This window comes from Melanerpes formicivorus, unplaced genomic scaffold, assembly GCF_026170545.1.
Source record: "Melanerpes formicivorus ecotype bairdi unplaced genomic scaffold, bMelFor1.0.p_v2 SCAF_50, whole genome shotgun sequence".
Classification (NCBI taxonomy): Eukaryota; Metazoa; Chordata; class Aves; order Piciformes; family Picidae; genus Melanerpes; species Melanerpes formicivorus.
Genome location: NW_027142402.1, coordinates 3,177,428 through 3,192,002, shown reverse-complemented (window position 1 = coordinate 3,192,002; position 14,575 = coordinate 3,177,428). Strand labels below are relative to the sequence as shown.

The window sequence follows — 14,575 nt, the reverse complement described above, 5'->3', positions numbered from 1 at the left end:
TGCAGCCCTCCTTGAGCAGAGCTTACCTGCCACCCAAAACTTTGCAAGACTTCGCAGTAAACGAATCGAGACATCCTGTGGTGCGTTCAAGTATCTGGCAGTTGCCCTTGAATCCAGGCTCTGAAAATAACTGGACCTTTAAAAAGCGATAAAGGCCTTTAAAAACAATTCATTCTGCAGCCTTCAGTAATATCTCTCCACCATTACTTCTACAATTAGATTAAAACATACTCCAAGCACCTCAGCTACATGTAGCTTTTGTTGCCTCTTCATTGTGGCAGCCCTTGCTCAAGGCAGCAAGGCAGCAATACCAAAAGGTTCCCTCTGCTGTAAATCACTCAGTAAAACACCAAACCATTGAACCACCACTAACCAAGATCCTCCTTGGTCTCTCTGCTGGTGAAGGGTTTCAAACTCCCACAGAATGGGCACAGCTTTACCAAAGGGCCGTAAAAGGCTTTTGATTTGGATTATGAATCCATTTAATTTTCAAATTACACACTCTTCCCACTAAATGAGAACCAGCTGTCTCCCTCAGAACGTGAGTGGTGCATCATCTTGGCACAGAGCTGCACCAGCACGCCAGCAAGCGTGGTGTGTGCTCCCAGGGGGGCTGTCCATGTGCCTGTCGCTGCTCCAGTCACAGCAGCTCTTTGTTCAGAGGGTAGGAGAGGATCCCTCACCCACAGGCTTCTGCCCTTCTTTAAAAAAACCCAGAAAAACGGTAAGCAGCAAACCTGCTAATTTGGTTAGAGGGTAATTAGCCCTGATCACACAGAAGACACTCACATTATCACATGCCTACCAGCTCTAATCCCTCTGAGCAGAGATACGAGTGTGGGCATGCACCGCGCTGCCCGAAGAGGAACATGCTGACGAGGGATGCAGGCTGTTCACTACAAGCCAGTGCTGCTTTCTTTCCTTAGATAAGGTCTCAGCAGCCACACAACATAGAGATGCAAAACAATTTGCATGCACATGGCTGAAAACAAGCAGCTTGGAGACCTGTGCTCCCCATAGTTTATACATTACCCCTGTGCAGGAGATTCCAGAGAAGCATACTGCTGGTTAAGAAAGCAAAACAAGACAGCTAAGACTTTTCTCCCTGCTGTTTGGTTCCATGACATACTCACCATTTTGACTGGGACAAAAGAAAATAGTAACTTTGTACAAGGACAAACATGAAAAGGTTCAGAATTATGACAGATTGGGGGAAGTCCCCCACTAGCCTCACTGCCAAAGCTACACATTAATATTTGCACACAGGAGGCAGTTCAACATGAAAGTACATCAAGTCCCTGAGCAGACAAGTTCTCCCTGCCATGTCCTCCTCTTAGTTATTGACAAAGGTGGCATTAACTTAAGCACAACTCAGCAGCATTTGGGAGCAAATGAGACTCCCTTGAAGTGCAACCACCATTAGCAGCTCTGTTAACCCAAGAGCTAAGTGCAAAAGGAATTAAGTCACAGCTGCAGCACAAACAGCAACCTGCTCTGGTGAGAGCTGCCCCTGCCCGTGGCTGGGGGTTTGCCACCAGATTATCTTCAAGGTCCCTTCCAATCCAAACCACTCTATGAATCTAGGAATCTAACATCCTTTTGTGGGAGGAGGGTTGGTTTCGGGTAGCTTTGGAGGGCTATGAAGATTTGCCTTTGCTCGAATTAGAGAGGGCTGTGTTTTGTCTTTGAGGACTCAGCAACAGGATCTAGGTACCTGGACCTCTGCATAAAGACTTGTGGGCTCCAGCTTCTCAGAACAATCACTGATATCCCAAAAAGAGCTCACTGGCTGAACCAAAACATTGCCTGTGCCTTGAGATAGTTCTGGTGGCAGCTGGGTATTAAACCTCACCTTCCTTGGGCCTTCAATGTGCCTTACTGTGGAGGCTGGGAAAGCAGCCTGCCTTCACCTGCAGCTCTGACTCTTTGACTAGCCAACCAGCTATGCAAACACCTGGGTGTCACACTAGACAAAAAGCCATTTATTTATGCAGGTCACAGACACCACACAGTATGTTTCATGCACTCAGAGAAGGATCTTACCTTGACTTTACCTCTCTCGCTTCCAACAGCATCCTGCAGAAGTTTGGGGAGGAAAAGAAAGAAAGAGAAAAAATAAGATGTGTCTTACCCAGTGTTAAAACAAAGAGCACACAAAAGTTTGCTATGAGTTGTTGCTTAAGGGATGCAAACAAACTGCAGCATTTGACAGGAAACAAATAGAGGGTCAAATACTTCAGGGAAGCTTGCAAACCCAGGACAAAGTTAACTGCTTACCATAATGATGGGTTGAACTGAAGAGATTTTGCAGTTCTTTCCCCCCCATGCCTCAATGCTGGGATACAGCCCCTTAGACAGGATGTACTGCTCTCCTGTGAACTCAGGGTTCTCATAAGCCACCCACCTGAGGGAGACAGAAGAGAAGGGTGATGGGGAGAAGGCACACTGCCTTTCCAAAGCACAGCTGGGGCCATTTATTGCTCTCTTGATGTAAGAGCAAATACACATTTTCTCCCCTCAAGTGCCAACTTGTGATGCTGATAAAATCCTGAACAAGCCCATGGATCTGACACTTCAAACCCCATGCAAATTTCACTTCCTTCACCCTACTATGCCAATATGAATCATGGAATGGTTTGGGTTGGAACAGACATCCAAAGGTCATCCAGTCCAACACCCTGAAGCCAGCAGGGACATCTTTCACTAGATCAGGTTGCTCAGAGCCTTGTCCAGCCTGACTGAATATTCCCAGAGAGCTTGAACTACCTCCCTGGGCAACCTGTTCCAGTGTTCCACTACCCCCTTGGTAAAGAACTTGTTCCTAGTTCCACAGCTCCTGCAGCCTGTCCTTGTAGGAGAGTTGCTCCAGCACCCTGATCATTTTTCTGGCCCTCCTCTGGATCCCCTCCACCAGGCCCTTCCTTTGTTGAGGGCTCCAGAGCTGGATGCAGTACTCCACACGTGGTATTAACAGAGTAGGGTGAAGTGGCAGAATCACCCCTCTGCATCTACTGACAACACTGCTTTTGATGCAGCCCAGGCTGCCACTGGCCTTCTGGGCTGCAAGTGCACACTGTTGGCTCATGTCCAGCTTCTCACCCACCAGCACCCCCAATCCAAGTCCTTTTCTGCAGGGCTTACTCTCAATCTCATCACCCCCCACCCTGTACAGATATCTGGGTTGCCCCAACCTAGATGCAGGACCTTACACCTGACTCTCACCATCTAAACACACACTGAGCAACTGGATTCTAAGAAGCTTATTCCAAAGTCTCTGCAGATGTAAGAGGAAGGCTAACTTCAGGCTGAAATAAAGCTGCATCAACAGGTCTGTGCTGAAAGGATGAACTCTGTATTGCTTGCCCATGGCCAAGGTACAGTGATTCACATTTATCACTCTTCACATCTCCTGGTTTGCCTCAGATATAATCAATTATTCTAACTCGTTATGCACTAATTACTTAGGGCATATTTCAAGGCACATTTCAAAATCACCTGATATTAATTCATCAGAGAGACACTGGAATGTACAAGAAGTTGAGCAGACAGTTGCAGTGTCTCAGGTGTGTCTACAGCTGTGTGCCACACACACCAAAAGCTGTGAGCATGGGGGGTCCTTAACTGCAGCAACTGCTCACTGGATGTTTTGGGTGCAAGCACAGAGCATGAGCTTACCTTGAGGGGCACCTATGCCAACAAGTGATATCAAGGGACTGATAAAACATGCCTGATGCCACCAAAGAATCTCTAGGTAGCAGTTACTTCGTTTCCCCCAATCTAGAAACAAGCCTGAACACAGAAGTAACCAAGGTATCTCACTAGCATGTTTCTGGGAAGATCAAGGGGATTTAGGCACCACTCTTCTGTGCAAGTCAGCACACACAGCTTCTAGTTAGTTTTGAGGCTCAGGGTTTATTGGTGAATCACTTCTTGTTCTCCATGTCATTCAGAAGCCATACAAGCTGCTGAGAGCCATAACTAGTGAAGGTCAGGCAGCTGAATTCAGTGCCAGCCAAACCTGTCACACCTCAAGACTATCTCTAGGAAGCAGCACTGCCTTAATCCAGCTTCATGACTTAAGAGAATGGCCCAGAGAGAAGACATCCCCTCCATATCTGAGCACAAGTCACATCCCTGCTGCCAGGCACCACAAAAACTGCAGTACTGCTCTGCAGCATGGTACCAACAACTCTGCCCCACAGGGAGTGAGTTCTAACACAGCAGTTTTGGTAACCCCTAGCCCTAAAAATTGCTTTAGTTAGGCTGAGCAACAGCCTCATCCCAGGTTGCTAGCAGGGTGGTGCTGGAGACCTTCACACCTCTGCACCATCCATGTCCCTGGAACCAGAGATGTAGCTAAAGCCATCACTTCTATGTTGTCAGCACTGTTACACACGGAGTAGCTTCCCTTTTCTACCATGAGGGTGGTGGAACACTGGAACAGATTGCCCAGGGAGGTAGTTGAGGCTGCACCCCTGGAGATATTCAAGGTGAGGCTGGACAAGGCTCTGGGCAACCTGATCTAGCGGAGGATGTCCCTGCTGACTGCAGCAGAGTTGGACCAGATGACCTTTGGAGGTCCCCAGACCATTTTATGATTCCATTAAATGTGATGCCTAGGAAGTGCAGCTCCAAACAGGGGCTAGAGGAACAGCCAAGAAAAGAACTCACACACAGACAACTTGCCAGAGCCCAGCTCTGCCCATGGTTAGCCCAGGATTCATCTTGCCTGACTATCTTCTTAACACTGACCATTCCTCATCAGGTATGCTCCTTCTAACATCAGCTGAGAGGGGCAGTCCCCCTTTTGCACTGCTCCTTCATTTTAGGGCAGGACAGATTACCTAAACCCTGGGAAGACCTCTCTCAGCTGTGGAAGAAATGGTAACATTGTCCTGACACTAAATGTCACAGTTGTGACAGTTGTAAGCTCTCAGGCACTCTTTGAGGTCTGAGAGAGAATCCTCAATCTCTAAAACTTTACCACATGGATGCAATAGATTTGCAGTGGCCTATACCTGCTAAGCAGAGAGGCCATGAGGGGCCAGGAAGGTAGCTGGCACTTGCAGATTTGTAGCACTGTTAACAGAAAGGATGAAGCAATACAATTCTGTTTATAATAAGGAAAGAGAGAAAAGAGATTCTCTCTCATCCCCCTTTGTGCTTGTGCTTCCCAGTATCCCAGCCCCTGTGAACATCAATTTCCTGACTCCTTGCAAGGATTTTTTTGACTGTCAATTTATCTCAGTTCAGAGATGGAAGAAAGTGAAAGCTTTTTCTGCAGTGTTCTCCCCCAGGGTACCCAAAGGCTCCTCTCCTTTTCAGCTCCCAGTGAGGTTTGTTCTCGTACCTCACACCTCTTTAGCTTCACCTATGTTACCTTCCCAAATGCATCTGTACCAAATTTACTACACTCTGGCTCCTGCATATGAACAACTCATCACCTAATTTCCTTCATATCACCACCCATATGTACACAGGAAACAGCCACAGCTGCACTGTGGGCTAATGACTTGGAAATCAGGGGAAACCCAGGCTGATTACAGGACCACAAACACCTACGTGGGGGGAAAAAAACCCCAAACCAGATCCAGAAAAGCTCTTCCCAAGTTCCAAAAGGATCAGCTAAAAGACAAAGGCTTCTTCAGTAGCTTTGGCAAGAGTTCAGTGTGTTCATGGATAAAGAAAAGGCATACTTCAAACATGCAGCTCCTGGGATTTTGAGGGCTGTTAAATATAAGCTTGAAGAGCTTTTCAGCAGAAGGGAAATCAAAACTGTACAGCAGTTGATTTTGGTACCTGCTGAAACTTGCAAAGGGTGTTACCTCTTGCTAGCAAATACTTCCATTTTCCACTGCTTAAAACTCTGCCAATTTGGAAGGAAACATCAAACACTACTTAAAAGAAGAAAGGCTTCTCTTACTTTCAGGCAGTCTGGCTTGCCCCGGATTCAGGAGAATAAAATTCCCTGGACTTTGTGCCTGGCCAGTCTCTGCAGCCTGCTCAAGAGCACAACATTCTCATTTTGCAGAAGTCAATCCTCATCACCTGAGGATATCTTTTCTTGGGGATGTCTTCACAGTGGGTTTAGCAAAGATGGTAAAATATTGCTTGGAAACTCCCCTCAGAAACATCATAGCTGGAAACTGTAGTGCAGCTGGTGCTCTATTACCGCCCCCCCCCGTGGAATATGGACTCCAGCAGAGCTGGGCTGCCTTCAGCACACAGTTTGGAGATGCAGTTCAGCCTGGGACTTGTTGAGTGCTATCTGTGCACTGCAGTGTCAGGCTTTCCTTGCTTTGATATACCTTTAAATTACAGGGCAATCAAGTTACTAATGTGGGCAATAGAGATCCTCTGTTATCTCCTACTGCAATAACTGCTTAGCCCAGGTACCTGCAGTTCAAAAACCTCTGGAGAAGGTTCAAGGCTTCCTACACTTTTGCCTTTTAAAAAACAATTCAGTATTTTCACTAGGGTACCAGGAAGGTCACTTGGAAATATTAGGATAAGCCTTAACTGAGCCTGTCCCAGTTCACTACGGCATCACCTGCATTACAGCCCAGGAAATTGCTCAATGGATTATTCATCACACTCTGACTGATTTCTTGGAAGGAAAGACAGAAAAACTTTCTACCTGAACAGTTGTTTGGCATTTAAAGTGAAGCATTTCATTCCCCAGCAGAGCTTCTCATGAATCATTCAGCCTTTCTGACAGGCTCAGCAATTAGTAAGGACACCACCACAAAACCCCAAACACTCTTTGGGAAGAAAAAGGTCCCACAAGCCTGTCTAGAGCTGAGGGCCAGTCACCTGCTATGAACAATGGAACTAAACGTTTTAAAAGCTTATTGCTACAAATGACACCTTTAAGAGGCTACAAGGCGAGATTAGAGGAGCAGGAGCACAGTTTGTGGGGCAGCAGTTTTGTTTGTAATGACTTTACCATCAGAGCATTACAGTCACTCTTAATTACTGGAATACTCAAACTCAAGGATGATTCCTATCTCGGCTGCTCAGACACAACTACACAAAAGGACATTATAGGCAACCCACAATTTGTTTCCCAACCTTCAGAGATGACTCTTTCCCATGAATCTCCCTGGCACATTACAGAACACAAAAGGGTACAGTGGCTTCAAAGGTCAGCAGGCAGAAGAAAAACTGCTGTCACACCACATCCAGAGAGAAATTAAAGCCATTCCTCTGGAATGCACTGAGCTGGGTTCTGCAATCTTTATCCAGACAAAACTTGCAGAGATATTGCACAGATAATGCACAGAAAGATTCAGGGTGGGGCTGGGTAAGGCAGAGCTTTCAGCAAGTCACCAGCATACCAGGCAGGGAGGGAGACTCCATGTCTCATACACTTTGGGTTCCTCTACCTTAAGTAATTTGGTGAATTTGGAGACTGGGCTGCCAATGCTTGCTTGTACTTCTAGAATGCTTTCATGCAGCCTCCTAGGCTGTGAAACTCCATCTGCAATTGATGTACCCCCAAAAACTAACTGAAATAAAACATCCACCCACAGAACCCTGGCATGGCTCAGGTTGGAAGAGACCTTAGAGATCATCTCCTCCAACCTCCCCACCGTGGGCAGGGATGTCTCTCAATTAGACTTGGTTGCTCAAGGCCTCATCCAGCCTGACTTTGAACACCCCCAGGGAGGAGGCATCCACAACCTCCCTGGGAAACCTATTGCAGAGTCTCCCCACCCTCATACTGAAGAACTTCTTCCTCAGCTCCAGTCTGTATCTATTCTCCCTCATCTTCAAACCATTCCCTCTTGACCCATCTGTAGATACCCTTTTGAAAAATCCCTTCATGTATTGGAAGGTAGCTCTGAAGATCCCCCAGAGTCTCCTCTTCTCCAGGCTGAACAGCCCCAGCTTGCTCAGCCTGTCCTCACAGCAGAGGCGTTCAGCCCTTGGACAGCACAGTCTATTGACTTATCAGCTGAGTGTGACAACATGTGGCACAAAGCATGAGCTGTTCATGGCCATGCCAATGCAAAGTTTTGGGACCCACTGTGCTAAATATTGTGTTCTTACTATTCCAGATGTGGCCTCACCAGGGCAGAGCAGAGGGGGAGAACCACCTCTCTTAACCTACTCACCACAACCCTTCTACTACACCCCAGGATGTAAGGCAGTATTCCCAGGGACCACCTGATCTTCTTGTGAGAAGAAAGCTGGTTTTCAGCACACACTCAGTTAAACTTGACTGTTCACACTCTGCAGTCAAGGGCAGAAACTTTTACCTGAAGACTGCACACTGACATTGGGGGTGAGAGTGCTGAAAAACCTCTGCAAACACTCTCCAATTCCACAAAGATCAGCACATTAAACAGCAATAAAAAAATATCACTTACACACCACTCAGGACGTTTATAGACTGTGTCCTCAGCCCATATCCAGTGTCTTTCAAATTGGAAATGATTCCTAGCACATTAATATTGGAACCCTTTGATCCAAAGTCTTTTTCGCTGTACATTATCATGTGGGAGCTTGTGAAGTCCTGTTTAAAAACAAAGAGAAGCACCATGAGGAAAACCATAGAATCAATAAGGTTGGAAAACACCTCAGAGGTCATCAAGTCCAACCTATCACCCAACACCTCATGACTACTAAACCATGGCTACAAGTGCCACATGCAATCTCTTTTTGAACACCTCCAGGGATGGTGACTCCACCACCTCCCTGGGCAGCACATTCCAGTGGCCAATTACTCTTTCTGTTGAAAGAAGAGAACAGAAGAGAACAGAAGAGAACAGAAGAGAACAGAAGAGAACAGGTTGGAAAAGACCTTCGGGATCCTCATGCAACATGACCTCTCAGTGCACTCAGGAGATGCCTGCTCCCTGCTCTTGCAACTTACGCCAAGGATGGGTCGCAGCGACTGCAGCTTTTCATCATAGCCACCCCAGTCTCTCCAGTCCTGATATGCTCCTTCTTCCAGCAGGTACTGGTGGCCTTCAAACCCAGGCTTCTCATAAGCAACCCAACTAAACAACAACAAGAACAGAGGCTGTGTGTGAAAACGGAGCTGCCACCCCCCTGTTGTTATGGAGCAGATACGGATGTGTGAAATCTGTTCTTTTCCATATTTAACCCCCCGAAAAACAAGGAAAAGAAAGGAAATAAATGGGTACTGGGTTCGTTCACTGCTTTTCCAGACTATGGAGTCACTGCCTCAATGGAAGGGGCAATATTGCTGGTGTTTTGGCACACTTACATTCCTCCTAGCACTTTCAAGGATCCCACCGATGCAAGGGGAAGTGTTGTTTCTCCTTCTGATTCTCTGTCATCCAGCATAAGGATCTCTGATTCTATCTCCACATGTCTCCCTTCAAACAAAGGCTTCTCATAAACAATGACCTGTAGGAGAAATGAAGTAAAAGATAAAAACAAGAAGTGTTGCAGAGAGCATGATAGATTCTGAAGAGTTTGTTTTGCAAGGGCACGTAGAAGGCATAGGGAAGATTAGAAAACTAACTGGTAGGACCTCACTGTTCACTCCAAGAGGTCTTTCCCTCAGAAAGGCAACATGAGGCTCTGAATGTTCACTGCCCATCTGCTGTTCATAGAATGGTTTGGGTTGGAAGGGAACTTAGAGATCATCCAGTTCCAACCCCCTGCCAGGGACAGGGACACCTTCCACCAGCCCAGGTTGCTCAAAGCCTCATCCAGCCTGGCCTTGAACACCACCAGGGAAGGGGCATACACAGCCTCCTGGGGAACCTGTTCCAGTGTCTCACCACTCTTGCTGTAAAGATTTTCTTTCTACTATTCAGCCTAAACCTCCCCTCTTCCAGCTTCAGTCCATGTGATGGATACATGAACATGGCAGAAATTGTAGTTTCCTGGTGTGGTCACACACAGCAGGACCAGCCGCTAGACATCAGCAGCTGGTACCCAGTCAAGATCCTATTTATCTACCCCTGTGCAGTGCAGGTGTTAAAAGAGACCTTTGGACAAGCAAATAAATATTGACTTTTACCTTTGGCTCTCCACTGAATTCAACCTTGCGACCACCCTGGTGAAAAAAGACACAAAAGGAAAGGAGAAAACCCTAAGTTGTCTGCACTTAGACAATCCATAGGCAGCTACAAGAGTCAGTCACTCTTCACACACAAAAACAGACAAAATGAAGGTGAAACTTGCCTTGAAGAGCAGGAGTCAAAACAAGGAGGCAGAAGTGGAGACAAGCAAATGTTGAAAGTTCAAGCATGTTATAGGCTAAAACATTTGGGTTTAAAAGAGTTTCCTCTTTGTGAGCCTCCGCAAACACAGCCCCTTGAACACATTCTCTCTAACACAAACGCAGGTCGTGTCACTTGCAAATAACAACAACAGCATGTTACCATTTTCAAGGGCCTCATGGACCTAATGTAGGCTTCCTTCTTCTCCCAGAATGCCAAGTTAGGATATTCACCAGGCTCCAACATTAAAGGCACTCCCTGGAAACCAGGTTCTTCATAAATTAGCCATCTAAAAGAGGAGGAGAGCACGAGATAAAAACTCCAGAGCGTCTCTGAACAGTGAAGAACAAGACAGCATGCTTACTTTGGAAAAGACATCACTGCACCCCTAATAAAACTCTCTTTCTTTACCACCAAAACTGCCAACTACAAGCTGGCATCTGCCTGTGCAGGAACCACCACTAATGGAAGTGTTTTGTTTGAACAGGCTGGGAAAAAAAGTTAATCAGTGCAATGAACACACAGTTGAGGATTTAACTCTGCCTTATCTGAAGGCAATCCAACTTTCAGACTGAAGTAAGTTTCAAGCCTTATTTTCATTCCAGAAACATCCTGGCCTGCATCAGAAATAAGAGTGGCCAGCAGGATGAGAGAGGTGACTGTCCCCCTGTAATCAGTGCTGGTGAGACCACACCTTGAATACTGGATTCAGTTTGGGGCCTCTCACTACAAGACTTTGAGGTGCTGGAATGCATGCAAAGGGCAATGAGGCTGGTTGAGGGCCTGGAGAACAAGTCCTGTGAGGAGCAGGTGAGGGAACTGGGGTTGCCCAGCCTGAAGAAAAAGCAGGGTGAGAGGAGACCTCATTGCTCTCCACAGAAAGAAGGCTGGAGCCAGGTGGGGTCAGTCTCTTCTCCCAGGGAAAAAGCAGGAGTACAAAGGGGGAAAGACTCAACTTGCAGAAGGGGAAGTTTACAGTGGATACTGGGGAAAATTTCTTCACTAGAAGGGTTGTCAAGGACTGGAACAGGCTGCCCAGGGAAGCAATGGAGTCACCATCTCTGGAGGTGCTGTGTAAACATGGTGCTGAGGGACACGGTTTAGTGGTGGACTTGGTAGTGTTGGGTTAGCGGTTGGACAATGACCTTGAAAGTATTTTCCAACCTAAATGATTCAAACTTCACTGCATGAATTTCAGCAGATGGAAGGCCATGGAGGCAGCACAATCAGAAGATAAAGGTGCACTGACTCATTCTCATCGGCAGCTTTTAGTAAACAACAATTAAGCATGAGCACTGGGAAACTTTAAGACGATACAACCACACCCACATGGCAAGGTTACTCAGAATCACAGCCTCCCTCCACTGCCAGTAAAGTTGACTGTGCCATGCCTATAAACTAGAAGAAAGCAAAAAACCCTGCAGCAAGCAAAAAAAGCAGCAGCAATTTACTGACTTTCTCATGCAAGCAAGTGGCAGAAGCAACTTCCTTCTACCCTGGACTAATGAACTGACATCTGAGGAAGGTTATTTTTTCAGCTCTCTGTGTTGCTTCCTGGTGCAAATATTAGTCTGCTTTCCTCCAAGGCATCCAAATGCAAGAGAGAGAAATCAAGGCTGAAAGAGTCTATGCAGATTTAGTACCAAAAAAAAAAAAGGTTGTCCCACTGAAGCAAATGAAGAACCAGTCTGCAGTCTGAGAGATGTTTGAGTCCCACCTATCACCCAACACCATCTGATCAACTAAACCATGGCACAGAGTGCCTCATCCAGGCTCTTCTTAAATACTTCCAGGGATGGTGACTCCACCACCTCCCTGGGCAGCACATTCCAATGGCCAATCTCTCCTTCTGTGAAGAATTTCTTCCTAACATCCAGCCAAAACCTCCCCTGGCACAGCTTGAGACTGTGTCCTCTTGTTCTGGTGCTGCTTGCCTGGGAGAAGAGACCAACCCCCACCTGGATACAACCTCCCTGCAGGGAGTTGCAGAGGGCAAGAAGGTCTCCCCTGAGCCTCCTCTTCTCCAGGCTAAGCAACCCCAGCTCCCTCAGCCTCTCCTCACAGGGCTGTGCTCCAAACCCCTTACCAGCTTTATTGCCCTTCTCTGGACACCTTCCAGCAACTCAACATCTTTCCTGCACTGAGGGGCCCAGAACTGGACACTGCTCTCATTTATGATTTGCCTATAGGGGAAAGAGCAGGAGAAGCAAACTCATTCCTGTGCTACAAATACACAAGAGTTACCCTCTCTGCTAGGTGCAAGCAGAATTCAAACCAGCTCCAGCAAAACATTTTTAAGAGGTCAGTCTCTCCAAGGGTGCAGCCTGACAACGATGTCCTAATGATGCTGTCAACAAGGAGCACCAAAATACAGGACTAGGGTAACTACAGCCTGCTTGCAGGTCCGACAGGCGCAACTCGTGGCTTCGAGCAAATTCCTTTCATAGCAGCACACGCTCACACAGAGCTACATACTCACATGCCCCAGTGCACTTTGATAGAACAAGTCTTCTGAGTGGTGCCAAACACCCCTGTTTCTTCAGTGTCATCAAAAAAGGAAGTCACGACTCCCAGCCCTTCCGGCTCTGTGTACAAATCAATTCGAGAAACTCTGTAATCCTGAAAAAATGAAGATTGCCATCATCACTTCACCTGTGCTGCCACTTCTGCAGTTGCTGTGCACAGCCAAGCCCACTTTGAAATGCCTGCTGATTCGAAATTCTTGCCCCCCCTCCTCCACCCACTTGCCAGTTGCTGCTTCTGTTGGATGCCTATGAGGAGAGGCTGAGGGAGCTGGGGTTGCTTAGCCTGGAGAAGAGGAGGCTCAGGGCAGACCTTATTGCTCTCTGCAACTACCTGAAGGGAGGTTGCAGCCAGGTTGGTCTCTTCTCCCAGGCAAGCAGCACCAGAACAAGAGGACACAGTCTCAAACTGTGCCAGGGGAGGTTTAGGCTGGAGGTTAGGAAGAAGTTCTTCACAGAAGTAGAGATTGGCCATTGGAATGTGCTGCCCAGGGAGGTGGTGGAGTCACCATCACTGGAGGTGTTTAAAAAGAGCCTGGATGAGGCACTTGGTGCCATGGTTTAGTTGACTGGATGGTGTTGGGTGATAGGTTGGACTTGATGATCTCAAAGGCCCTTTCCAACCTGGTTAATTCTATTCTATTCTATAACAAAAGCCTACCTAGGCCAGCTTGCCTGCCTCTGTTGGGACCAAGACACTCAGTCAATCAGCATTTACATTGTTCACATTCTGCCATCTGCATCTTCTTTCATCAGTTCAGATCTCCTCTAGCAAATTAAACCCCAAGATGACACCAAGCAAGCCATCCTTGAGGAGAACAGTTTAATCAAGAGTTGCAGTTACAAGCAGTACACCTTCCTCCCTCTTTCCTCTCCTAGTCAAATAACTTCATCACTCGTGCTTGGTTGGGCAACCTGCAAAGGCAGCTACTTAATGGTGGGTGAAAAGTGCATTCAGGAAGGCTCTTCCACCACGTGTGGAAGGAGCTCCCTGGTGAGTCTGTGCACGTGGGGCTATTATTTTGAGGCTCAAACAAGGTTTGGCAGGTGACACTGAAGTCTGGATAGTGCACAAGTTTGGGTTGTATTGAATAAAGCAAAAGGGGAAACCCACACATGTCCTTTGAAAACAGGAGTCTGTGGAATTAGTGAAGCTTTTCTGGCATGGCTTTTTACACCCTGAGAGACTGACCAGGCTACAAAACACATGCTCTGCATATAATTTTGAAGGCTGTTCTAACAAACCCCACAAAGTTTTCTCTCTGCCCCTTCCTTCCAGAGGATGTTTGCATAACCCCCACTGTGCAAGCCCACCCCCATTTGTTTTGTGATTAAACAAGCAATTGAACGTGGCAGACTGTTTCCACACATTTGGAACTCATGTTACACTTCTGTCCTAATGCACCCACCACGCTTTGCTACCAGGAAACATCACCAAACATTAAGACCTGTGCAAAACGTCCTTCACTGCTACTACTTGCCTTAACAACATGCCTTATTGATCCAATCACTGCAGGCTGTGGAGGTTTGCACTCGTTTGCCTCTTCAGAAGTACCCGTGCCCCAAATATCTGGGAGCTCCAGCTCTCCTTCTTCCAGGGGAATAGAGGGGCCTTCAAAATTGGGTTTCTCATAGAGTATCCAGCTTCAAAGGGAAATTGCATGGTTTTAGTGGTGCTTTGTCAAGTGGGGTTTGCAAAATTCATGTTCCCATTTAACAAATCCTTTCATAAGAAGTAGTATTTCCAGACCCTTCCAGCCACCCCAATCCAGCTTTATTCGCCCAGCATAGCTGATGCAAGCCATTCCTAGTCCCTGTGAGACCTTTTCACGCAATACTACAACCAAAGAT

The 14,575-nt window shown here is 46.9% G+C and overlaps 1 protein-coding gene across 3 annotated transcripts in view; it reads right to left on the bottom strand.

Moving 5' to 3' along the window:
* The window catches only part of CRYBG1 (crystallin beta-gamma domain containing 1), a 93,361-nt gene that overhangs the window by 16,197 nt on the left and 62,589 nt on the right, over positions 1–14,575 (bottom strand). For all 3 annotated transcript variants that reach the window (XM_068160471.1, XM_068160472.1, XM_068160473.1), the window contains 10 exons: positions 14,206–14,368; positions 12,682–12,821; positions 10,365–10,491; positions 10,001–10,036; positions 9,236–9,378; positions 8,879–9,005; positions 8,373–8,518; positions 2,278–2,404; positions 2,044–2,076; positions 27–136 (listed from right to left, as the gene is read on the bottom strand). In XM_068160471.1, coding sequence (XP_068016572.1) covers positions 27–136; positions 2,044–2,076; positions 2,278–2,404; positions 8,373–8,518; positions 8,879–9,005; positions 9,236–9,378; positions 10,001–10,036; positions 10,365–10,491; positions 12,682–12,821; positions 14,206–14,368 — 1,152 coding nt within the window. The remainder of the gene's footprint in view (positions 1–26; positions 137–2,043; positions 2,077–2,277; positions 2,405–8,372; positions 8,519–8,878; positions 9,006–9,235; positions 9,379–10,000; positions 10,037–10,364; positions 10,492–12,681; positions 12,822–14,205; positions 14,369–14,575) is intronic.